Below are 23820 nucleotides of genomic sequence, written 5' to 3'. Positions count from 1 at the left end.
GGGCAGGCAGGTGTTGGATGGGGGCTGTTCTTTCTCTTGTGGGTTGAGATGCCATTGCCTCTCTCTCACTGCAGGAGACACCGTGGAGGGTCTGAGTTGGCTGCGTTCATATTGGGACAGACGGGGCCACCCACGGGCTAGCCAGTAAGGTTCTGCATACCACCTGCTGCTGCTATGGGGCAGTGAATGAGTGTCCTTAGGCGTCTCCTCTGAATTAAAATCAACACACTTAGCATTTTCTTATGTGTATATTACAGGGGTGGGTGACACATAGTGTCTAATGCTTCAGTGTCTCTAGGTTGCTTCCCTCTCACTGAGAAGAGACACAGAGCTCATGCTCAGATCCTCTAGTCAGTGCCAGGGTTGGTTCAGATACAGGAGAGTGTCTGAGCCCTCTCATCTATAAATGAGAAATCAGGGGTCGAATGGGGGTGGGATGAGGGACTGGGTGTTTAACACCAGTCACTTGTGCTTCAGAGGAAGAGCCAGAATTTGGATCCAGTGTCTCATCTCAATGGTAATGTCCAACAGTGACGGCCAAGTGGGAATAAAGACCAGAGGGCCAAGGGTACAGGTGACTGACAGTGACCAAACTGAGGCAGGACTCTGGCAGAGCTCTAAGGGGTAACTGCTTACTGCTTGGTGTGAAGCCCCCTGGGATGGGCAGAAAGGAAGCATCCCCTTCTAGAAGGGCCCAGGGCCCTGAAGGGTGTCCAAGCTGTTCATCAGCTGTGTTTGTAGAGGGCAGTCAGGCTGTAGTAGATCCCCAGACTCAGTCACAATCCTTTGGTGTCATTCTGGGTGTGAACTTGCCCTGGGGCTAAGTGCTAGTCAGTCTTGCCTCAAGTGGCAATCTTACAGATCCAAGATTCAACAGTCAGCGATCCACTTCCTCAGAGAAGGCGGGTCCAGAGGGTAAAACAGGCTGTGTTGATGACAGACTCCAAGTGGTGGTAGGTGGAGACCAGCTGGGCAGGAGGGCTCTCGCTGTCCTGGGGCTGTACTGGGAAGGGCTCTCGAAAAACCACTGTCAGAGACTGTGGGGAACATGATGCAGGTACAGTGGTGAGAGGGGGTCATGGAACAGAGAGCAGGGCTCAGAATGATGGGCTCCCCAACCTTACAAGGCTAAGGTTGAGCACTTGGGGCACAGCCTCCCCCGAGCCTCCATGAAGTCCCTCATCCCCTGCTCTTACCGTCTTTCCCAAGTGTGAGTCCAGAAACACTAGCACGAAACAGTCGGTGAACTTCTGATTCAGTACAACCTGCAGCCACAGATGAAATAGAGGAGAGAGGCTTATGTCTCCTGGAGGAGTGTGAGCCCTCCTGTATGGTTTCCAATGGAGACAGGAGAGCAAGGCGTCCTTCTGTTACCATGTCTGAGACTATCTGCAAGCCCGGGTCACTCAGGATGGTGGTGTGCCCCAGCCTGCCTGTCAGAGGCCCCTCAGAATGCTTCTAGAGGCCATGCCAGAGTCTGGCACAGTGAAGCCAATCTATGAAGGAGAGTTCCAAGGCATGATCTGTCCAGCCTGTCCTAGAACTCTTATCAATGACCCTCCTGACTGTGCCTTGATATCAGCTGTTCCTAGTATTCAGCTTTGAGATTTGACCACTGGGTGATTTCACCTCCTCTCAAGGCTTTCCTATCACCTGTTCATATGGCTGTGGCCTACATCTCTCCTGATCCCAAATGTCTGCACACCTCATGGACCACAGATTCACCTGCCCCAAGAAATCCCCATTCTTTCCCGATCTACTCCTGCTTTACTGCTTCTATCACTGCAGGAGTGTCTCAACTGCTCCTTTGCTCATAGCAGCCTTGGCCTAGTAGACCTTGGCTTCTCTGGATAACTTGTTGTATGCCAGAAGTGAATCTGTTTGCAGGGTCACTTGCAGGCTCCCGAGTCCTCTTGCTTACAGTCTTGACCGCCTTTATTCCTGAATCACCTACTGCTCTTCTAGTCGCTTTAATTTCCCACGTGCATACTCATCACCGGAGCTTTCTCTCTACATGTCCTTCACTGTTGTGCCTTCAAACTAATGTGTACACAGACCGTCTGGGGATACTGCTAAGACACAGATCCCGAGTCAGTGTTTGGAAGGCTTAATATTTGCATTTCAGTAGGCTCCCAGGTGATGATGCTGATGCTGTTGGTCTGAGTACCACACTTTGAGCAACCAGTCATTAAAACCCAAAATCTCCCTTCTGGGGCTCCAGCCTCCAAGACAAACTACTGTTCAAGTCCCAAGAGCTCTGTGGCATTCAGTGCCAGAGCTTTGCCCTCAGGATCTCTTGGTTAATCCCCAGCAGGCATGCACTAGAACTCACTGCTCAAAGGTTTTAGTTATTGCTATGGTCCAGTTCCATCAAGACCACAATATAGGGCAAAACTCATTATAAGGCTGGGACTCCCCAAGTGGTTTTCTGTCATCTTGAATGAGGATTTCTGCCAGTTTCCCCTTTTGAATGGGGTGAATGGGACTTACCAGGTACTGAGTTCCCAAGTCTGGGCTCTGAAAATGACGGCAGCTCTGGGGGAAGCGGCTCAGGAGAACTTTGATGAGGCTCTGGTACCAGGAGACCGTCATGGACAGGAAGCAGTCCTGGGGGAGGGTCGACAGCTGAGTCTGTTGTTCTCCAACCTGGCTGTTAGAACTGACTCCATCCCTTGTGGAACCCATAGTCTCTTACCAGCTGGGGGTCAATGTCCCCAATAGATTTGGCATGGACTGCCTCTAGGAGCTCCTCCAGCTCTGCCAGGGCCAGGCGCCCCCCTAGCCTTAGTCGGTCAGGCCCTGGTGGCTCCAGTAAGAAGAGGCGCTTCCAGAGGGTATCCCGTCGGCAGTGCCCACCAGCCAGCCGAACCAGTTGAGCCAGCCGTGCCCTTGCCATGCCCACCTCTGCAGCCAGTGGTGGGAACAGAGGTGCTGGCCCAGAGACTATAACCAGCCCCGAGGCTTCCCCAGGGCTACCTATTGAGCTCCCAGGAGCCTCTGGCTCAGGGGGCAGTCTGGGTGGCTTCCGGAATCTGCGCATGTCAGCAGTGAGTCTGGGGAAGAGTTCTCGTTGGCTGGTGAGCACCACGAAGAACTGCAGCCTGGGGAGGGAAAGGGGCAGGAGAGTGGGAGAGTGCACAGCAAGAGATGCATGGGTAGAACTGGGCAGCCTGAGAAATGGGCACGTTCAAGGTGAGAGTTCTGACCGTAGAACATGTCGCTCAGCTTCTCCTTGCTCCTCAAAGGGTGCAGCACAGTGACAGACAAGCAAAGACACATCAAAGTCATCCTGATGGCGAAGTCCCTCAGAGTCCAGGTAGGAGCCAGAGCTGTGCAGTTGGGGTGGGGGTGGGGAGATGTCAACTCTGAGGCCCTAAGGAAACCAGTCCCAACTCTCATGCCCAAGAAAACATGTTTCTGTGCTCTACGTGTGGCCCCAACTTCAGCCCTACAGGGTAGGTGCTGGAAGCTGCCTTCCGGCCTTACCTGTGCCATGCTGACACCAGGGCATACTCGTTATGCTCTGGGCCACCTGGCCGGGCCATCCGCAATGGCTTCATGTGGTAGGAACTGGCGTGGTCAGCCACGTAGTTGTATAGCTGATGGGCAGCAATGAGGGGTGTTGGGAGCTCCAGTGTCCCTGAAAGGGAAGTTACATGAATCAACAGACACTAAGCCTAGGAAGCAACCTGATCTGGTGGGGCAGTGGATGGGAGTCACTAAGCTCTGCTTTCTGGAGGAGCGCCTGAGCTCCTGTAGAACACTTGAGATGGGATAAAAATGCTCAAAACAGGGCAATTCCGGTATGAAACAAACTGAAATACATAGTCATAGACTGAAAGCATGGGGGATGTGGCATGAGGGATTTGAACAACTAACATGGTCCCACCAGGCCTGGACTTGTGATACCACCTGGTCTGTATTTTAGTCTCACCAACTTGTCTTTGGGCACCGACCTTGGTAAATGTGATTGCGGCCAAAGTGGGGTCCATCAGGGTGGTGGGCCAGGAAGTGTCGCAGGAAGGTGGTAAGGTGGTAGCCATGCCGCAGTACCAGGTGGGTACCGACCACATGCTGATGTACAAGGCGCAGGTGGAAATCATAGCTGAAGGAGTGCACGTGCATCAGGTCACGCACCTTGTCACACTCCTCTGTGAATAGCATGGACAGCTGGGAAGGAGCAGCAGGGAGCAGGGTTAGGGTGTGGGAACCGAGGCTGCCCGATCCACACTTCCCTCCTAGGCAGAGGGAGCCTGACAGCATACCACTGTTGTTATAGTCTCAGCGGAACCCCCTCAGCCAGCACAGACTCAATGGGAAACACTTTTTCATATGATGTTACACCTCTTTTGTTTATGTGGATCTGGGGCCACCTGAACAGCCAGGCCTCTTTAGTCTTATAGAGGCAGACACAACCACAACAGAGCAAAGGTCTGCTCCTGGTCTACCACAACCACCAGTGACTGTTCCATGTGCTGGGAAACAAATCTTTGCTTTCAAGAACCTTACAGTCTAGTTGTGGGAGATGGAATGCTAAACATCACACGGAATGAGTAATTACAGAGGACGTTAGAAGATGATGTTAGAGAAGATTGGTGCGGGCCAGAGAAGGCCAAGTGTGCACTCACCACTAGGACGCTTTCATCTGCCCTTCCCAAGGACAACACATGTTCTCTCCTCTGCACTTGGTATCTGTGTGCCCTCTGCCTGGAATGCTGATCGGCTGGACTAGGGCATAACTTCTACTCATTTTTTGTTGGTTTTATTTTGTTTTTTTGGAGGGGGTTGTTTTTTGACACAGGGTCTCCCTGTAGCGCTAGCTGGCCTGGAACTTGCTATGTAGACTATGCTGGACTCAATCTCACAGAGATTCACCTGCTTCTGCCTCCCAAGTGCTGGGACTAAAGGAATACACCACCACACCCAGCACCTCTACTCTTAAAGCTTCCTCTAGAACATCAGGCTGGAGTGGGCCTCCTCTGACTGAGTCTGCATGCCTGCAGGGCTGAATGAACTGATGCAAGAAGGAAAGGTGGGAACAAGGGCAGCGATAAGAAGCAGGCCCTTCTAATAGAACTCCCCATTGCTGACAGTGTTAACAATAGAATATGTGGAGTTGGGATGACAGAATCTATCTGGACACTTGGGAATATTAGGAGTTAACTGAAAAGGAAACAGAATTGTAGGAGCCAGACTGTATGACCTTGGTAAGCCACAATCTCTCTATGCTTCAGCTTCCTCATCTACCTGGGTGATAATGCACAGATCTCATAAGGCCAGAGGCATGTGATGAGCTGAAACAAACAAGGATGAGATCAGTATTATAGAAGCCTAGACTGTTACTGATTAGCAAGCCTGTTGCAGGACAAAAGGTACTTAATTTCTGTGAACCTCAGTCTCATCTATATGGGTAGGAGTAGACTGCTCCCCTTCATTTAGTAGACGCTAAGCACTTAATGAAAAACGCACTCTGAAGCAGTTTGGAAACGAGCAGGGGTCCTACCGCAGCATTTGGGAGGTGCAGGCACGAGGATAAGGAGTTCAAGGTCATTTTTGGCTATATAGTGAGTTCCAGAACAGCCTGAGTTATGCAGACCTATCTTAAAAACCAAAATGAAACAATCCTGAGCAGGGTTAGAGGTTAGGTATGTAGGAACAGAGAGAGCCCAGGGAAGATTATGGGGTACCAGGGGCCTACCTTGAAGCAGACTGACAAGGACATAAATAACAGGGTGCCAGGGTACCGTACTGGTGAGTACACAGATAATCCTACTGTCCCCAGCTCTCATCAGACCATCACTTGCATGGCACTAACCCAATGTGTCACATTAGCCACTGTGCTCAAATGCCTTCACAGTCTACCATGGTTATTGATGACCACTGTGCTAGCTGCACAGGTGTGATACAGCACAGGGAACGACCCATCTCTGTGCTAGCCTGCCTTCTGCCTCAGTGCTACAGCTGAATGCAGCTTTGGACCACCCAGGGTCAGACAGGTAAATGGTCCAGTCACAGCACCTGGTCCATAATCACTGGGCTACAACACCCACTACATGGTTCATGGAGCCACAGTGCCCACCACACCCTGGGGCTGCACTGGTTGTGCCTGAGTTGTGTCCACTCCATAGTACTATCCCCACCACATACCTGAGAGTTGACAGCCTGCCCCATTGGGATTCGGGAACATTCCAAGGCAAACTGTTTGACGCAGAAGTAACAGCCCTGAAGAGGTGAGATAAGGTCAGGAGGGTGAGACAGGTAGGTTTGGCTCTTCTCATGAAGTGCCCCCTTCTCACCTGGAAAGTCAGCTCTATGAGGATGATACCCCCAGGCAGTGCCCGCTCCAGGTGGTAGGTAGTGACTGGTGTGCCAGTGCTCTGAACAAAGGAAAAGGCATTGTTGGGGGATCACTAGCCTTGAAGCAAGAGCGCAAGTCCTTCAGATTCCGGACTTTAATCACGTCAGTCTGGGGTCACTGACTTTAGGAATAGGACTGTAACTGCTGACATCATTATGAGACAGTGAGTTACCTTGGGGCTCCCTTCAGTCTTGGTTTTAGGGCAGGAGAAGGAGCTGCGGCCCTCTGTTCCAAGTATAGCCATAGCCCGTAGCCGGCTGGTGCTGTAGAAAAGGAAGAGAGACTAGATGAAGGAGGCCAGGGACTGAAGAACTATGGCTACCAGACCAATTTACATGGAAGTGTTTTTCAAGACAAAAGTCAGGTCTGCAGTAGGAAGGATTTGCTCAGGGTTGCACAGTGAGACTGGGCCTGGAGTCTAGGAGCAGGGGTTCAGTGGGGAGGCAGGGACCAGGCATCTTTCTCTACTAGCTGGGGGACAGTAGGCCTAGAGAGGGAGGGAGGAAGATGATGCAAATCTAAGATTTTATTAGGAGATGCCGGATGCCTTGGTTTGGATGCTTCCTTTAACAGGGAAAAGCAGCTCTCTTTTGATTGGGGAATGATACTCCCAGCACTTCATATGTCAACTGTTCTTCTAAAAAAATATGTGTATGTGTTTTGCCTTCATGTATGTAAATGTACCACATGTCCCTGGAAGTCAGATGAGTGTGTCAGATCCTCTGGAGTTACAGACAGGTACTAGCTGCCATGTGGGTGCGGGGAACTGAACCCGAGTCCTCTGCAAAAGCAGCCAGTGCTCTTAACCACGGAGCCATCTCTCCAAGCTCCCTTCTTTTATAAAGACTTAGTTTTATTTTTACTCATGTGTATCTGAATGTACGCCACATGTATCCAGTTGCTTGTGAAGGCCAGAAGGGTATCAGATCCCTTAGAGCTGGAGTTACAGGTAGTTGTAAACTGCCTGACATGGGTGCTGGGCACTGAACTCAGGTCCTCTGGAAGAGCAGAAAGTGTTGTTAACCACTGAGCCATCTCTCCAGTCCCTTTTATTTCTTAAGTCAGAGCCAAGGGGAGAGAAGCTGGAAAGAATCATGAAAAGATGAAAACTGAAAGAGCTGGTAGGTCTCATTCATTACACTACGGAGTTCTAAATGCCAGATGCTTGCTGGGTAGGTGGTAGGTAGTATGGGCAGTTGTCGTGCTTGAAGAAAGGAAGAAGGGGGCAAGTGTTTGGGCTTATCAGCCTTGAACCAGCTGGGGGAAGTCTTTTAGATTCTTGACTTTAATGATGTCAGTCTAGGATCAGTGAACTCACTATGCTACTCAGAACACCGGCAATCCTGTTACTACCTACCACCTGCAGTGGGTACTTCCTGGGGCTATCATCTTTATGGAACTAACTTTCTGGTAGAAGAAATGATCCATTTAATCCTTGAGGAAATTGGGATCATTAAAGATTGGCAAGAAAGAATGCTTGACTTTAAATTATGTTCTAGAAATATTTTTGTGTATGGGGGCTGGAGAGATGGCTCAGCGGTTAAGAGCACTGCTGCTCTTTCAGAGGACCTGGGTTTGATTCCCAGCACCCACATGGTGGCTACGAACCATCCTTAACTCCAGTTCCAGGGGAATCTGAAGTGTTCTTCTGACCTTCGAGGCATTGCACGACACGGGTACACTCACATACATGCAGGCAATACACTCAAACACATAAAATATTAAAAAGACAAAAATAATGTATGTGTATGGGTTTGTGCATATGAGTGTGTGAGGTCAGAGGCATCAGATCCCTTGCAGCTGGAGTTATAGATGGTTATGAGCTGCCCGAGGTAGGTACTAGGAATCAAACTTGGGTCCTTTATATGAGCAGTAAATGCTCTTAACCACTGAGCCATCTCTCCAGTCTCAGAAACATTAAAAAAAAAAAAAAAAAATCTTTATAAAAAGGAATTCAGATTTGGGGAAGAGCATAACTGAATGGGAGATATAAACTACAGTCTTTTAGAAAAGTTCCTAAAACCAAGCACTGGGCATCTGGGATAGCAGGCTAACAGCTCCTCCTTGGGGGACTGTGGAGGGGCTGCCTGACCACTGAACAACAGGGGTGGGGGCTGGTGGGACAAGAAATCTCAGGAGATGTGGGCATGCCTTCTGTTCCTAATGCTGGGAAAAAGGGGGAAATTTGGGGGTGGGAGTAGAGAGCTAGCTGTAAGATGCCCAAAGAGTCCAAGTTGGCTTTTTTGGGCCAAAGTGGTATCTTGAGTAAGGGAGGATTACATTTTGTGTTTAAAAGTGGTGGTGCATGCCTTTAATTCCAGCACTCGGGAACAGAGGCAGGCAGATCTGTGTAAGTTCCAGGCCAGCTGGGGCTACAAAACCCTCTTTCAGAAATTAAAAAAAAAAACTACTTGAAAACAGAGAATATGCCTCAATAAACTTACAAATATGAAGGCATGAAAAGAAATATTGAGGCTGGAGAGATGGTTCAGTGGTTAAGAACACTGGCTGTTCCTGCAGAAGACCCGGGTTCGAATCCCAGCACCCATATGGCAGCTAACAACTGTCCATAACCCCAGTTCCAGGGGAATCCAACAGCCTTTTCTGTCCTTTGTGGGCACAGCATGACTCAGGTGCACTTACCTACATGCAGGCAATACACGCATACACATAAAATAAAAATATAAATAAAAAAAAGGAAATATAAAAAAAAAGAAAAGAAATATGTGTATCGTGAGATCTTTTTTTCCTTATACAGCCGCTGGGGAACAGACTCTGGGGGTTGGCAAGATGGTTTGTTCAGTGGGTAAAGACACTTGCCACCAAGCCTGACAACCTGAGTTCAATCCCTAAGATGCACATGGTGAAAGGAGACTGAGTACCACAGGTTGTCCTCTGACCTCCACAAGAGGGCTGTAGCACACGTATGACACCCCTAAGTAAACATGATTAACATCGAAAACAAACACAGGACTCTGAAGTCTGATGTAGGATGGGAAAGGTCGTTACAGAGTTGCCTGAGTTCAGGACTGATGGCATGTGGCAACAGAGGGCTGGCTCTTTCCAGGACCCAGGCCCATCAGAACTGGCTAGAGTGAGCCTGATGAAGAGCAGGCCATGCAGGGATGCAGGCAGGCCCAGTGCAGGGCACCCTGGTGAAAACAGGATCATCCTGGGTGGAGAGGCCAACAGATGACCAGGACAGGCATCAACAAGCCCCAAACCCAAAGGCTTAGGTGCATATATGAGATCCACATCTATGTTACACACAGTCATGTAGACAAACGAGGTGTGGGTGGGCACAAGCTTGGCGAGATAATAGTTTGTAGATGTGCTTGTGAATTCCACCAACCTCATGAGGTTTATAGGACACGCATGAGGGCTGCATGAAGTGTCTAAGATCTTCATGTATGTGTGCCAGTAAGACAAACATGTACAAAACTCAAGTGTCAAAGCAGGAACTGTATGAAGGGAAGGGAAGGGCCTCTTTGCAGTGGAGCAGTAGGTAGGGAAGGAGTGGGCTCACCTGCGGGCAGGCGAGGGGGGCCGCAGCGGTACCAGCACGAAGCTGATGCTCTGCAGATACTGTACATATTGTTGCAGGAAGGACAGGCTCAGCTCCTTCAGCCATGGCTCCTCACGGGCTCCTGGCAGAGGCACATCCAAGGATTCGCAGCTTGTGGGAGCTTCTCGGCCTCCAGACCCTGACTCGGGGCGATGGCGCCACTGTGGGAGTGGAAATTAAGGTTCTATCTCATGACAACCCTGTGGGGGTGAAGTGGAGGCCACTGTTGGGTAGAGGTCTCAGAAGAGAAATTGTGAGCCTTACCTGCCCTTCAGAGGGTGCAGAGGTCTCTGGGGGTCCATGAAGCCAGGCAGCTGGGTCAAAGAGCAGTGCTGTTGCACAGTAATGCACCAGGCGGGATGACTGCTTTAGGGTCTCCAGCTCGCCAGCCTGGGGACACAGGGAAATGAGCACTGGAGCAGTAGCTGGGGAAGGGCCACAAGACCCTTGTGGAGGATGCAGATGGGGCTTACTCACACTGATGGGCATGCTGGCTGGGGCAGATCGCTGCTGCCAGGTTACAAACAGGTTCTCCATCTTCAACTGGCGCTCCAGCTCTGGGGATGGGAGGCATCAGTAGTAACCCCGGCAGCTAACTTGCTCTCCCTTCTAGCCTCCACAGATTCTTCCTACCCCACCTGCCTGGCCCACAGTCCTCACCTTTGCGCTCCGTCATCTTGATCTCCAGGAACTGCTGTCCGTGGTAAGTGACAGGATCTGGAGGTCTGGGCACAGGACCAACTGTGGAGCTGGGACGGGCAGCCGTGATGTCCCTCAGGGCTTCATCGAAGGGGAATGTGTCCAGGGGAAGGGGACCACCACCACGAGAGGACCCACTCAGCCGGCCCTGCTCTCGGCTCAGTGGAGGGCTTGCATTCCGGATGAGGGTTTCTACTTCCATGGTTGGCATCAGGAATGGGTTTGGCTCCTGAGTGAGATGGACTTACACAGTGGGCTCGGGGCCTCAGATTTGAACCCCTTCTCTCTCCCCTACTACTTTTGTCCTGTTTGTCCCCTCTCCCCTGCTTCCTTTAACTGACCGCTCAGTGGCCAGAACTAGCAGAGGGAGCTAGCTACGTAGTAGGCACCTTTCCATCTCGCATTGGGAAGTCCAGCTGGCCACAATGATGGAAGAGCCCGAGTTTCTGGCTGAGCAGGCAGGAGATGAGATGGGCCCGTGCATTCTGCCACTGTATGAGGCGGACCAGTGCTCGGCCCAACGCTGCACCCAGGTCTGGAGCCCAGTTGTAGGTCAGTAGCTGAAGCTGGAGGTCAGGGGTCAGGGTCAGTGAGGTCAAAGAACTCCCCCTCCCCCCACTTACCCCTACCCGAATTTACCTTCTTGTCCATGACCTCTAGTAGCAAAAGTCTTTGCCGGGGAGCATTTCGCCCTGGGCTTCCATCACCTCCTGACTCAAAGCGTTGCACAGCTTTGGCAGCTACAGGGATGGGAGGCATGCAATGGGGTGGGGGGCTTTAGGCTGATCCCCAGATTGTACCTTTCCCTCTGCAAGGTTAGCTCAGAATTCCCTTACCCACCCTTACCCTGCTGGGTTGGCCTCCTCCACTGTGCAAAGTTCCTTCCCAGAAGCAAGAGGTGCCGCGCAGCTGCTGGGCGGGAAGCTGGGCCCAGCTGTCCAGGGGAGCAAGGGCTGAAGATGCCTGGTTCAGAGCCCCTTTTGGGAGGGAGAAGCAGGTTAAGAAGGAAACAATCCCCCACCCCATTCTCTGGCTCAGCCTTTACCGCCCTAGGCCTAGTACCTACCTGTCCTAGCTTAGCCACCACAGATTTGGCTTACTACAAGCTGCCAACTTTTAGGGTTCTAGGAAGGCCCCTTCAATCCCACTAGTTCTCAAACTCACAAATGCTGTTCAAAGACACGGACACTGGTGTCTCCAGCCATTGAGATGACCAGAGCGGTGAACTCAGACAAGACAGATGGAAGGAGGAACCGGGACACCATGTGTGTGGAGCTTCTGGACACTGAAGCGCAACCTGGAAGGCAGAGAAGTCACTTCAGGACTACAGGACGGAGAGCAGGCCAAGGACTGAGGGAAGGAGAGTGGCCAGAGTCTCACCAATCTGGACCATAAATCCCATCCAGCGCTGAATGACATGAGCAAACACAGGGTGCAGGGTCCCTGCTTCACCCTCCTCTAGCTGTGTTGTCCGGCGCCTACAGATAGAGCAGGGCTAAATAAGAACTTCGCATCTACATGACACACATTTACCAAACACCCATCCGCAGCTTCGTTCCTGGATACTGCCCTGACACAACACTATACCATACGCATACCTTTGTCTCTGGGCTCCAGAATCCGGGGCTGGTGCCCGCTCAGTTCCACCTGGAGTTCGAACGTTCTCAGTTTTATGGCGTCTCCGACCCCGCGTGTCTTCTGGCCGATCCAGGACAATATCATCAGTTGTTTTCGGGGAACCTAGATCTCCACCTTCTGTTTTGCTCTAGGGGCAACACAGAATGAGGAAGGGTTATTGGGAAGAGGAACGGGGGGATGGAAGCACTGTGGGGCAGAGATGAGCGTGGAGGGTTCAGAGGCCTGGTTTAGGGGCTTAAGCAGCCCTGGGCAGGTTATTTAACTTTCTTCACCTTCCTTGTGGTTATTGTAGGGATCCAATAAAAAAAAAAAACATGGAAGTAAAGGCATTTAGTAAGCTGGGATTCTACATCAATGAGAGCTTGCCATGCTTTGTAAACACCTAGCCAAAGGATAGAGCAGTTTTAGCTCAGAAGTCCTATGTGGCAAGGCCTGTAGGAGAGGGGTTGAAGCAGCGAGGAGGTGGGCAACAAGACAGATGCCAACTTCACCACTTCCTCCCATTACCAGCATATCCCAGAAGCTTCGGCGACCAGCTTTGCTGGGAGGAGTCACGGGCTCCCCAGGGACGGGGGCAGGAGGAAAGGTGCTGGCTCGACAGGTAGGGCTCTTGGTTTCCAGTGACACACTCCTGAGACTTCCTGTGGACACCAGATATTGTAGGGTCCCATCGCTGATCCCCACTCCAGACAAGCTCCCCTCAAGCCTGGCACAAGTGTCTCCACCTATTCTGTTAATGAGCATATGAAACTGATAGTATAAGGTTTTATGTGCTTGCAAGGATAGCTCCCTCCCCAAGTGGGTGGCCAGCTGCAAGCATATGCCTTGAGGATGCATAGATAAGATGATGGGCAGCCGTGAACACCTATTTCTGATGGGGCATCAATGAAGCTTTCTCTGAACCTCATGTCTACACCCTTGTCCACCACATGGTCCTGCTTCAATCTGTGACATTCTCTGGACCAGTGATGGGTGGGGCTTGACCTCCATACCTGGAGGTATGTCTTCTGTACACAGTGAAGCTGGCAGTAGACGCAGCTCCATGATGGCATCAGCCAGGGCCTGGCGAGCTGCGCCCCGGAGCTTCTCCTCCAGCTGTACGATACTAATGTTCCCCTTTTCCCAAACATCCAGTCGAAGCCTTGGGGCCCCATTCTGAGCTGGAAGAAAGAATGGAGGTCACCTGTGGTTGTGTTCCACCCACTCACACTCTTGCCTCCCACAGCACTGACTGAAACACTATCCTGACAGGTTGTCCTACCTGAAGAACTGCCCATGATTGGACAACAAATGACCTGAGTCAGTTGCTCAAATTCCTCCTCTCGTAATGGCTCTGGTGGCTCCGGAGAAGGGGGCCATAATGCCAGTGAGATGGGGGACCCTCTTTCATCCACAAAGGCTAGAGTGATGCAGGCAACCCCTAGAGAGAAATCCAGTTAGGCTCAGATCCAGCACTTGTAGATCTCCCCTCCCAGAATCCTCCTCAGCTAAAGTTGGAAGGCCCTCTAGCTTCAAGGTGAGAAAAGCTTTTCCTACATCTGGTGTAGGCCCAAGCCCTGTACTGTACCTTTGCCCCCAGTGCCCTGTCCACCAGGCTTGTTATACAAGTAGATGTCCAAGTCAGGGAGGCCACCCTGTGGTGGGAGTGGATGCTGGGGAGAGAAGAGCCACAGGGCACTAAGACAGGTTTCCATAGTGGGGAAGAGGGTACAGGTATGCATGACAGCTCAGGAAAACACAAGCGGGAGGGTGAAAAAGGCACATGTGGCGGCTGGAGAGATGGCTCAGTGGTTAAGAGCACTGGCTGTTTTTGCAGAAGACCCAGGTTTGAATCCCAGCACCTACACGGTAGCTAACAACCGTCTAGAACTCTAGTTCTGGGGGCTCTGACACCCTCTTCTGGCCTCCATGGGGCATTGCATGACATGGGTGCACTTAACATGCATGAAGGCACTACACTCACACACATAAAATAAATTAAAAAGTTAAAAAAGAGGCTTTGCACGCATGTGGTGCCCTTACATACATGCAGGCAAAACTCATACACATAAAATAAAAATAATATTTTTAAAAAGAAAAAGGCACAAATGGGGCCATCTACAGAAAAGCTACATCAGGGTGTGCAGGGCAGAGGCACACACGAGTATGGAGAGGGTAATCTCACTTGAAAGTGGTTCTGGCTGTTGCTGTCTGTGTACTTGGGAGAATGCAGGAAGGTGAGTAGGTTCTGACGTAGGTACCAGGCCACAGCAGGAAGCCAGGGTCTGCAGGATGGGGGCAGGGCCAGATGCAGCACCTCTGAAGGGAGACTCCCAGGAGGCTGAATGAACTGCAGAGTGGGAAGAGACAGAGCTGAATGCATGGACTTCAGCCTCAACTGCACCAGCACCTGAGTCTGAAAAGGATGCAACTGACCTCCACGTCAGCCGGTGTCAGCTTGCAGTTCCGGACCAGCATGACTGTGATGACATCCAGTGTGGCCTCATCCAGGCGCCGACGCAGAACCCGCACCAGCTCATCTGTGATTTCGGGACCTTGACAACAGCCATGGTAGGAAGGTAGGAATATTGTTAAAGATCCAGCCATCCTCATGCCAGTCCTTAAGCTCCAGACCACAGCAATTAAGCTGGATCTAGTTATGCATGCTAGCTCTAAAGGGAGTCAGCACAAATTTCTAGTTTTGTTCAACTATTCAATATGATTGTGGACATGTGAGTTTTACCTAAAATCTTCAATGCCCTCATCCACAAAACTGGCAATTATAATACTACAAATCTCAGAGGTGTGTCACAACTACTAAAAGAGAAGATACATGTCCTAGTTAGCTTTAACATCAACCTGACACAGCCTAGAGTCTTCTGAGAAGGGAGTCTCAATTGAGGGATTTTTCCAGATCAGACTGGTGTACAGACACGTCTGTGGGGGGATTGTCTTGATTATTAATTGATGTAGGAGGGCCCAGCCCACTGTGGACAGCACCAATCCCTGGGTAGGTGGTCCTAGGTTATATAAGAAAACTAGCTAAGCATGAGCCCGTCATGAGCCAGCACCAATGTCCCTCCATGGTTTCTATTTCAAGGTCCTGTTTGAGTTCCTGATTTCCTTCAAGGAGGAAACTGTAAGTGGAAATAAACTCTCTCCTAAGCTGTTCTGGGTGAGTTGTATCACAACAGAATGAAAATGAACAATAATGTAATAGCTTTAGCCTCAGACCTGGTCCATAATACATGGACACTTCAGGTTTGATGGTGACATCACCTTACCCAGTCTAGGTCAGTGGACCAGCAGCTATCCTGCATTCACCTGGCTCCTCCTCCCAAGCTGCACCTCAGTCAGCTATGAGATTCATCCTCTAAATGTCACCAGAGTCTATCTTCTTCTACCTAGCTCCTGCTCAGCCAAGAATGAGAGGGAGCCCAGGAAAGACCAAGAGAAACATCTCTCATGACCTTTACCTGCCTGGCCTACACCATGCACCAGCAGCTGGATATGTCTGTCCACTTGGCCCACAGGGCGAGCAGCATCGGAACTGCGGCTGGAGGCCATGTCCAGGGGAGATCGCGGACCCTACAGGGACAACAATAGTCAGGGTCTAACTCCAAGAAGCAAAGCATGAGGGGCACGGGAGCAACAGGGAGTAGAATGATACGTGCCGAGGTTTCCTCAGAGTAGATGGGTTCCTGGCTTCGGGACAGAGCTAGGGATGGGGGCAGAGTAGTCCCGTCCCATGGCCGGTCACTGCAGGATGTCTCCAGGAGCCTGGGAAGTAATAGCAAAGCCTTTGGACATGTCTCCTCCCACACTATCAAGGACTCAATCTTTAACCCATCTTTTCAGGGTCCACATACCGAAGGTAGTACACAGCCTTTGTTGCTCGCTCTTGATAAACAAACATATTTTTCCGGTTCACTACAGAGAAGGCGTTGAGCACAGAGCGCAGAGCCTGGATTGCTGGAGTAGTAACATGGGCTCAGAAAACTCCCTTCCCTAGACCTTCCACTCCCACCCGACTGCTCATGCTGATCACATACCCCGAGAGACTCCCATGCTGGGTCCCATCTTGAGGCGTGAATGGACTCGGATCACAGTTCCCCATACAACATCACAGGAGAAATGGCCTGGGACAAACTGCATCGTGGCTGCTAGGTATCCTCGGGGTGCACAGCTCTCATCAGCACAGTAATCTGCAGAGAGGGTAGTATGGGTTAGAAGCAGCAGGCCCAGCCCCTGCATCCCTGCCCCCAGACTCCTCATTTTGGATTCCTCATCCCTGCCTACCCATCCACCAGGGAAAGATGAACATTTTGGGTGACAAGGCAGGGCTAGGCAAAGTCACATTCTGAGGAACCCAGGTTATGGTACAGAGGCTTTTGAGGACTATTCAAGGAGACCTGAAGGAGTTAAGGAGAGATGTCAAGAAAAGCCAAAACCTGAGGCAGTCCTGAAGGCAATGATAAGGGGCTCTGGCCCTAGTGTAACAACTGCCAGTGGCCTGTGAGAGCTGTAACAGTAGCTCATTAAAACGAAAGGCAGCTGGGCATGGTAGCACATGCCTTTAATCCCAGGCAGATCTCTGGAATTCAAGGCTAGTCTGGTCTATATAGCAAGTTCTAGGCTCAGCTGGAGCAGGAGGGGAGAGAGAGAGAGAGAGAGAGAGAGAGAGAGAGAGAGAGAATGAATTAGTTTTAGTTTATGGGTGCTTATGCACACTACCTGCAGAGTGGAGGGGATATCCCTGGGGTACCCCAGGAGGATACTGCTCCTGGACAGATGCCCTGGGGGTGGTGTGATAGTAACTGAGAGCCATGGGCACAGTTCAATGCTGTTTGAGCCTTGTCATGTTTCTAGGTGAACAAGGAGCCTTCTGAAGGTTAAAGAGGCAGTTTGAGTTCCCAGAAATACTACAGTCAGCAACATACAGGCTACAGCGGAGAATGCGCAGAAACTTTGGATGCTATTGCTAAGGGTTTCAGGTAAAAAAAAAATATGGAGACTAAAATGAGAAAGGACTGTGCCTGGGTTCCGACTGGCCTTACACACCAGTGTGCTAGGACTCCTAGTGTGGAAGTACTGACTCATTCTTAATTTGCAGAAACTACCTTCAAAACCTTGGGAGTCTGACAATTATGGGGTTTCTGGTTTAATACAGGAAAATCTCAGGATACGCTGAGAGATAAGGAGTGCTCCGCTTTTATTTATTTTTTTTTGGTCTTTTTGAGACATGGTCTCCCTGTAGCCCCAGCTGGCCTGGAACTCACTATGTAGACCAGGCTGGCCTTGAACTCATAGAGATCCACCTGCCTCTGCCTCCCAAGTGGTGGGATTAAAGGCGTGCACCACCATGTCCAGCTTTTACTTTTTTTTTTTTTTTTTATGATTTTACTTTTAAATCAGAGGGAGAACTGCGAAGAGGAGTGTGATTGGGCTTTTCTTCTACAGCTGGGATGAGAGGGCATCAGGAGTGGGAGAAGGGAGCCCAAGTGTTGAAACCTCAATTACCACCTCTACTAGATTAGCATGCTTCCTTCTCATGACCAGAATCCTAGGAATCCCAAAGGAGCTCTGTGCCTGCCTGTCTGGAGGGAGAGCTAATCAACCAGTTTTGCTATTGGACCTCAAGCTGGTCCTGTCTTCTCACTGTGGAACTACCAGCTTTTCACTCTTCCAGACTCTGCACCCCAACTATTCCCCTGCCAGGTTAAGATGAATGTTTTGGGTATGAAGAAAAAGCCAGGCAAAGGCATGCCCTTAGGAAGCCAGGTCACAGCCCAAAGCTAATCATCTTTCCTCTGGTGTTCTCTAATCTCTCCTCCCTTACTAGCTTTCCCTCTATCGAACATAAACATGCTCAAGCCTGAACCTTAACGTTCATTCCTTGCCTCCATCTTCCTTCAGTTACTATATTCATTCTCTGCTAAGTTACTTAAAGAGCAGTTATTCTCTGCCCCACCTATCTATCTTCACTTGGCCATGTCGGCTGGCTCCTATTCTACTTCTGCTGGAAAGTCACTGAACCCCCAGCGGCAGCCAATGCAGGCAGGGACCCTTAACTTCTTACTCTTGCTTCTCACATGAGGTCTGGATAAAAGAAAAGGCAGTGGCACTGCTGTGAGGGAGGCTCCTGGCTGTGCTCGTACCATCACTGGGCAGTGGTGCCCGCTGACGGGAATGGAAAGGCGTCTCGCTGCGCCATAGATCTTCTTCACTCTCGGCCACCAGAAGGGAGTTACACACATGACTGTCATGAAGGTCCTGAAGGAGCAGTCGCTAGGAGAAGCAAGGTGTCAGAAAACTGAAATACTTTCTCATGAGTGGGTGAAGGTCAGGAGTGATCAAAGGCCATAGAGAATGACCACTATTACTGGAGGTCAGAGGTAAAAAAGAACATCAGTCAAGCTTGCCTGGATAGGACTTAGCATGTATGACGAAATACATAAGGTCTGGTGTAGGGGGGTGGGGGGCATGGATCGGGGAGAGGGTCTAAATTTAATTAAGAACTGTATATTGGGGCTCGAGAGATGGCTCAGAAGTTAAGAACACTGACTGTTCTTGCAGAGGACCCGAGTTCGAATCCCAGCACCCACACAGCAGCTAACAACTGTCCACAGCTCTGTGGGCATTGCACGATACAAGTGCACTTACTTACATGCAGGCATTAACACTCATACACATAAAATAAAAATAACAAATAAGGGGCTGGAGAGATGAATCAGTGGTTAAGAGCACTGACTGCTCTTGCAGAGGACCCGAGTTCGAATCCCAGCACCCACACAGCAGCTAACAACTGTCCACAGCTCTGTGGGCATTGCACGATACAAGTGCACTTACTTACATGCAGGCATTACACTCATACACATAAAATAAAAATAATAAATATTAAAAACCAAAAAACAAAATATGAAAAAAAAGAACTGTTGTAAAATATGTACAAAAACAATTAAAAAAAATATCTGAATGGAAAAAAAAAAAAAAAGAGTATCAGGAGCCCAGACTGGGCTACATATAACACACTGTATCAAAAAACAAAAGTAGGAGGCTAGAGAAATGGCTCTTCCAGAGGACGTGAGTTCAGTTTCCAGCACCCCCATCGGGCAGTTCACAACCACCTGTAACTCCAGCTCTAGGGGGTCTGACAGCCTCTTCTGGCCTCCAAGGGCATCTGCATACACAAGCACATAGCTACATGCAGACATATACATATCCACATAATTTAAAAATAAATCTTTAAACAAAACAAAATAGTACCTGCCTCTGCCTCCTAAGTGCTAGGATTAAAGGCATGCACTACCACGCATGGCATTCTGGTGGTGGCTGTAAATGATCTGGAATGTTTATGTCAGGCCAAAATTATTTCTGTAGCTCTAAACTTCAATATCTAACTACTTAATATTTGCCATCTCAAATTTTACGTGTTAAAAAAGATTTGCTCTTGGAACTGGAGAGATGGCTCAGCAGTTAAGAGCATTCGTTGTTCTTGCAGAGGACCTGAGTTTGTTTCCCAGCACCAACATGATGACTAACAACTGTCCACAACTCCAGTTCCAGGGGATCTGAAGCTCTCTTCTGGCCTTTGCGGGCATTGCATGTATGCGTGTATTTACATACATGCAGGCAAAACATAATACAAATAAATTTTTAAAATGTTGTCCCTTTAATAGCACAGCTGGTAGAGTGGAGGACTACAGTTACCCCCCACCTCCTCCCAGGAGATGTCCTTAGGTCGCTTTTTGATTCTGGCTTGAAGGACATACTACTATTTTTGGAGCTGGAGAGATGGCTCAGTGGTTAAGAGCACTGGCTGCTCTTGTAGAGGACCTGGGTTCAATTCCCAGCACCCACATGGTGACTGACAACCATCTGTAACTCCAGTTCCAGGGGAATACAATGCTCTCTTCTGATCTCCGCGGGCATTGCACTACATGAGTGCACTTACATACATGCAGGCAATACACTCATACAGATAAAAATAATAAATAAAATGTTTTTAAAAAAGTAAAACAAACAAACAAAAAACCACTCAAAATAAACAAAACCAGAAGTACATTCACGGATGTACTGAGGGCTATGACGCAGCCAGAGTCTGCCTTGATCCTACTGTCAACCTTGAATGCTAGCGCTAAGGTTTCTTGTCAACGGGTCAGTCTGTGGTTTCGGCACTGCTCAATTTGTGAGGGGGTAGACAATGGGGGGTAGGGGTGGTGGTGGTGTGTGTGATACAGGTGGTTTGTATTAGAGGGGGAAAGCTGATGTGGAGAACAATGAGCCCATGAGGGACAGTTATCTTGTGGAGTCAAAAATAAAAATTAGAATTTCTAAAAGTGGAAAAACAAACAAACAATAACCCAAAACAAAAAAACAAAAAGCCTACCACCAATGAAAAAGGACATCAGTCATCAGAACACTCATGAGAGACTAGTGTCCACTCTAAGAGCCTAGGGTTCTGAAAGCAAACCCAGTGAGGAGCATGTTCCCCTCCTTGTCAGCATCTGTTCATCATCTTTCAGTTCTCAACTTCAAACTGCTTCATCAAGAAGCCTTTCCCAGCTGCTTCCATGGTCAGAGCTCAGTCATGAGCTCTCACAGCAGCCTCTGTTTTTCCTTCCACAGAATTCTTCTGTTGAAGTAACTGTATAATACTTGTTCAATGTCTATTTCACCCCCTCTACATAAGTACCAGAGTCAGGCTTTCCCTGTGTCTGGTTCTCATTGCATTCCCATCACAGTGCACAGACAGAATATCTCAGAGTCACTGATAGGGAATGAGAGCCCTCTAGTCTGAGTCTGGAAGTCCAGTTCTTAGAAATCCTTCCTTTATCTGCTCTGCCTCAGTGCCCCAGAGCCCTGCCCCTGGCTGACTTACCTGATTGACCTCTCTGCAGATCTCCCCAACTCTCCTTACCAGGAGCTGCTGCAGGTGGCGACATTCTGTGCCAGGTCCCCCATCCTCCCGAATGAGGCTCCTAGGAAGGAAGGATGGATCTGACAGAGAACTGCAGTGGGGAGGAAATGTTAGGTCATGGGGCCAAAGGAAACCATAAAAAAGAGGTAGGAATGGACACAGGAAGTGAACTTCATGGGAAAGAGGAAAATAGACCTCTAGCAGTTCTGGAAGCCTAGGCTCCATGCCTGCCTTGCCCGCTCCCTCATGGCAGCACTCTGAGGCTTCTGTCAGGTGGCACGCATACTCAAAGCTTGGTAGAGACAGTGGTCTTCCTGTCTCTTGTGCCACCTCTGAGAATGGGGTATTTAAGCAGATGCCTAGCTACGAGTCCTGGCTCTGTCACTTGCTGTGATCTAGGGCAAGTATTTAAGGTCTCTGCACTGAGTTTCTTTACTCACACGATCAGGGAAATACTATGGAGAGTGGATAAGCTGGTTCCTGTACTTGCTAGATGAGTGCCTACATATTACAAGTACTTGTTAAATACCAGTCACTATTCTTTATTTTATTTTGCATTTACCTTTCTTTTTCAAAAATATTTTTATTGAGCTTTTGTACATTGCATACAACAGGTCTTAATCAAATTTAGACACCCCTTCCCCATCCATGCCCCCACAACCCCACCCCCCACCAGGCCTCATCATTCCAACATACATGCTAAGTCCTATCCACTCAAGCATTTACACACAGATGTCCTTCGGTGCAAGTTCATCTACTGGAGTCTAGTCAGCCTATCTACCTAGAGATCTTAAGGAAGGTCTATCTGCCCTCATCCAGGAGTACTCAGCCTCCAACAGTTCTTTATTTTTATGTACCAACCTCTCAAGCTCTTCTGACGTAGATGTTCTTAAGGCTCAGTTAGAAGCCAAACTCCCATTAGCTTTAATTCCATTAACAAAGTCAAGAATGATGTACTTTTCCTAGAAGATGTGGGAAAGACCAGGAGCTCTGACCTTGAGATCCCTACCAAAGTTCTCAAGCCCAAGTCTTACCTACTTTTAATAACTCTGGAGAGAGTAGTTCTGGGAATAGGTAAAAGAGGCTAACAGCACTGGGGTTAGGCCCTGGTTTTTACATACCGTGCATGTGCATACACTTCTACACGATCTTGCAGTATCCTGACAATGAGCCAGAAATCAGGGAGGCAAGGCCCGGGGAGGCCTAAAAGTGAAGGCTGTGGAGGTGCCAGCCCAGATGGAGTCGGCAATGTGAAGGAGGTCTTCTCACCAAGGGTCTCACCGGGACCCTCACTGTCTGAGCCACTGCTGCCACCATCATAACCTGTATCAAATGTGTTGACATTCAACTTCATCCCTAGCTGAGCCTGAACACCAAGTATATCAGACTTGATGGCCTCCTTCAAATAAGTCCTGTCTGATACCCCTACCCAGACCTCTTTCATATGCAATCCTAAGCCCACCTGCCATCAGCTTGGAGTTCTTTACCCTGCCCCCAGCTTACCTAGGTGGTCTGAGTCCACACTTCCTTGACTGGACATGAGGCTTAGTCCTTGGCTAGGCCCAGGATGACTCCCTGGATAGAGAAGAGAAATGCCTGGAATGTCTCTGGATCCCATTTGGGGTCTTCCAGTAGAAATGGAAGCAGGGACAGATAGCTACGGCCCCTAGACTATGCTACCCATCTTCTCTTACCTCCCTGTGTCAGACTGGGCAGGCTGATGAGAGGGGTGCCTTCAGAATCCTCTAATGACCCAGGGGCTTGGGGGCTGGCTGTCGGGACCTGAAGGATAGAAATCATAACTGAGATACCATTCACACACCCACTGCTACACCCTTCTGTCCCTAGGTCACTTACCTCCCCTTCGACACCTTCAGCCCTGTCCTCATGGCTGTGCCAAGTCCAGGCTGCTGAAGGAGGCACCCCATGGAGCTCGTCTGTTTGTTGGCCAGCTGCCACAAAGAAGAAGCCACTGTCGGGGTCCTCAAGGAGTACATGGCCAGGGAGGTGGAGGCGGCGGAACTCCTAGGGAGCAGGAGCCAAGATCATAGTTTAGGCAGGAGCAGTCCTTCCTGTACACAATGCCCTGTGCTTTCTCATTTGACAGTCCAACTACCTCTGGAAGCAGATGACAAGATCCCCACTGCTGAGGGGAAAAAAAGGGTTAGTGATTTGTCAAAGTTTGAAAGGGCCGAAAACAAGGTTGGAAGTTGGGTTACTTTCCATGGAGTTGGGCTATCAGACAAAAGGGCGGGGCAGAAAAATATGGTAAGGAGACATATAGGAGGGTAATTCTATAGATTCAAATTAAGGGGGCCTTTCAGTCCTGCACCTGAGGTCTAAGGAATGATGCCCACCCCCCCAAGAGACTTGAAGTGCTCTGAAGACAACTTACCTCTTTGAACTGTGTGAGAGAGCGTTCTGGCCCAAACACAAAACTCAGTGGAAGAGTTTGGCGAAGGCAGGTGGAACGTCCTGGAGAGCTATGGATATGGGCAGCTGCCCGGTGCAGGGCAGGGCTCTGGGGGATGCCCCCTCTTCGGAGTGCTCCCACCATCTCATCTTCTAACAACCAGCGGATCTACAGCCAGAATGCAACCCCTTACTTATTGGGGCGTTATCTCAACCATAAACCGAAAGGTACTAGAAGATCCTCTGTCT

At 49.7% G+C, this 23820-nt stretch overlaps 2 protein-coding genes across 5 annotated transcripts in view; one reads left to right on the top strand and one right to left on the bottom strand.

The window, feature by feature from the left end:
• Positions 1-235, top strand: part of Hyi (hydroxypyruvate isomerase (putative)) — a 2757-nt gene extending 2522 nt beyond the window's left edge. The window contains exon 8 of the mRNA XM_008845357.2: positions 75-235. Within this exon, the coding sequence (XP_008843579.1) occupies positions 75-148 (74 nt within the window). The 3' untranslated portion in view covers positions 149-235. The remainder of the gene's footprint in view (positions 1-74) is intronic.
• The window catches only part of Szt2 (SZT2 subunit of KICSTOR complex), a 52302-nt gene continuing 28711 nt past the window's right edge, over positions 230-23820 (bottom strand). For all 4 annotated transcript variants that reach the window (XM_008845358.3, XM_029569498.1, XM_029569499.1 and 1 more), the window contains 37 exons: positions 23555-23740; positions 23017-23184; positions 22854-22941; positions 22663-22734; positions 22281-22482; positions 21121-21220; positions 18398-18527; positions 16292-16444; positions 16109-16211; positions 15914-16019; positions 15716-15827; positions 14676-14794; positions 14425-14589; positions 13828-13912; positions 13522-13680; positions 13253-13420; positions 12768-12901; positions 12221-12387; positions 12003-12100; positions 11787-11919; positions 11469-11599; positions 11262-11362; positions 11012-11188; positions 10584-10851; positions 10401-10480; positions 10188-10313; positions 9885-10084; positions 6531-6621; positions 6297-6377; positions 6148-6222; positions 3957-4170; positions 3487-3640; positions 3207-3329; positions 2696-3101; positions 2491-2607; positions 1197-1265; positions 230-1037 (listed from right to left, as the gene is read on the bottom strand). In XM_008845358.3, coding sequence (XP_008843580.1) covers positions 894-1037; positions 1197-1265; positions 2491-2607; positions 2696-3101; positions 3207-3329; positions 3487-3640; positions 3957-4170; positions 6148-6222; positions 6297-6377; positions 6531-6621; positions 9885-10084; positions 10188-10313; positions 10401-10480; positions 10584-10851; positions 11012-11188; positions 11262-11362; positions 11469-11599; positions 11787-11919; positions 12003-12100; positions 12221-12387; positions 12768-12901; positions 13253-13420; positions 13522-13680; positions 13828-13912; positions 14425-14589; positions 14676-14794; positions 15716-15827; positions 15914-16019; positions 16109-16211; positions 16292-16444; positions 18398-18527; positions 21121-21220; positions 22281-22482; positions 22663-22734; positions 22854-22941; positions 23017-23184; positions 23555-23740 — 5205 coding nt within the window. In that variant the 3' untranslated portion in view covers positions 230-893. The remainder of the gene's footprint in view (positions 1038-1196; positions 1266-2490; positions 2608-2695; positions 3102-3206; positions 3330-3486; positions 3641-3956; positions 4171-6147; positions 6223-6296; positions 6378-6530; positions 6622-9884; positions 10085-10187; positions 10314-10400; positions 10481-10583; positions 10852-11011; positions 11189-11261; positions 11363-11468; positions 11600-11786; positions 11920-12002; positions 12101-12220; positions 12388-12767; positions 12902-13252; positions 13421-13521; positions 13681-13827; positions 13913-14424; positions 14590-14675; positions 14795-15715; positions 15828-15913; positions 16020-16108; positions 16212-16291; positions 16445-18397; positions 18528-21120; positions 21221-22280; positions 22483-22662; positions 22735-22853; positions 22942-23016; positions 23185-23554; positions 23741-23820) is intronic.

This window comes from Nannospalax galili, unplaced genomic scaffold, assembly GCF_000622305.1.
Source record: "Nannospalax galili isolate Female #2095 unplaced genomic scaffold, S.galili_v1.0 scaffold1402, whole genome shotgun sequence".
In the NCBI taxonomy this organism is placed as follows: Eukaryota; Metazoa; Chordata; class Mammalia; order Rodentia; family Spalacidae; genus Nannospalax; species Nannospalax galili.
The sequence above is the reverse complement of the archived record's forward strand: the minus strand, read 5'-3'. Positions and strand labels throughout refer to the sequence as shown.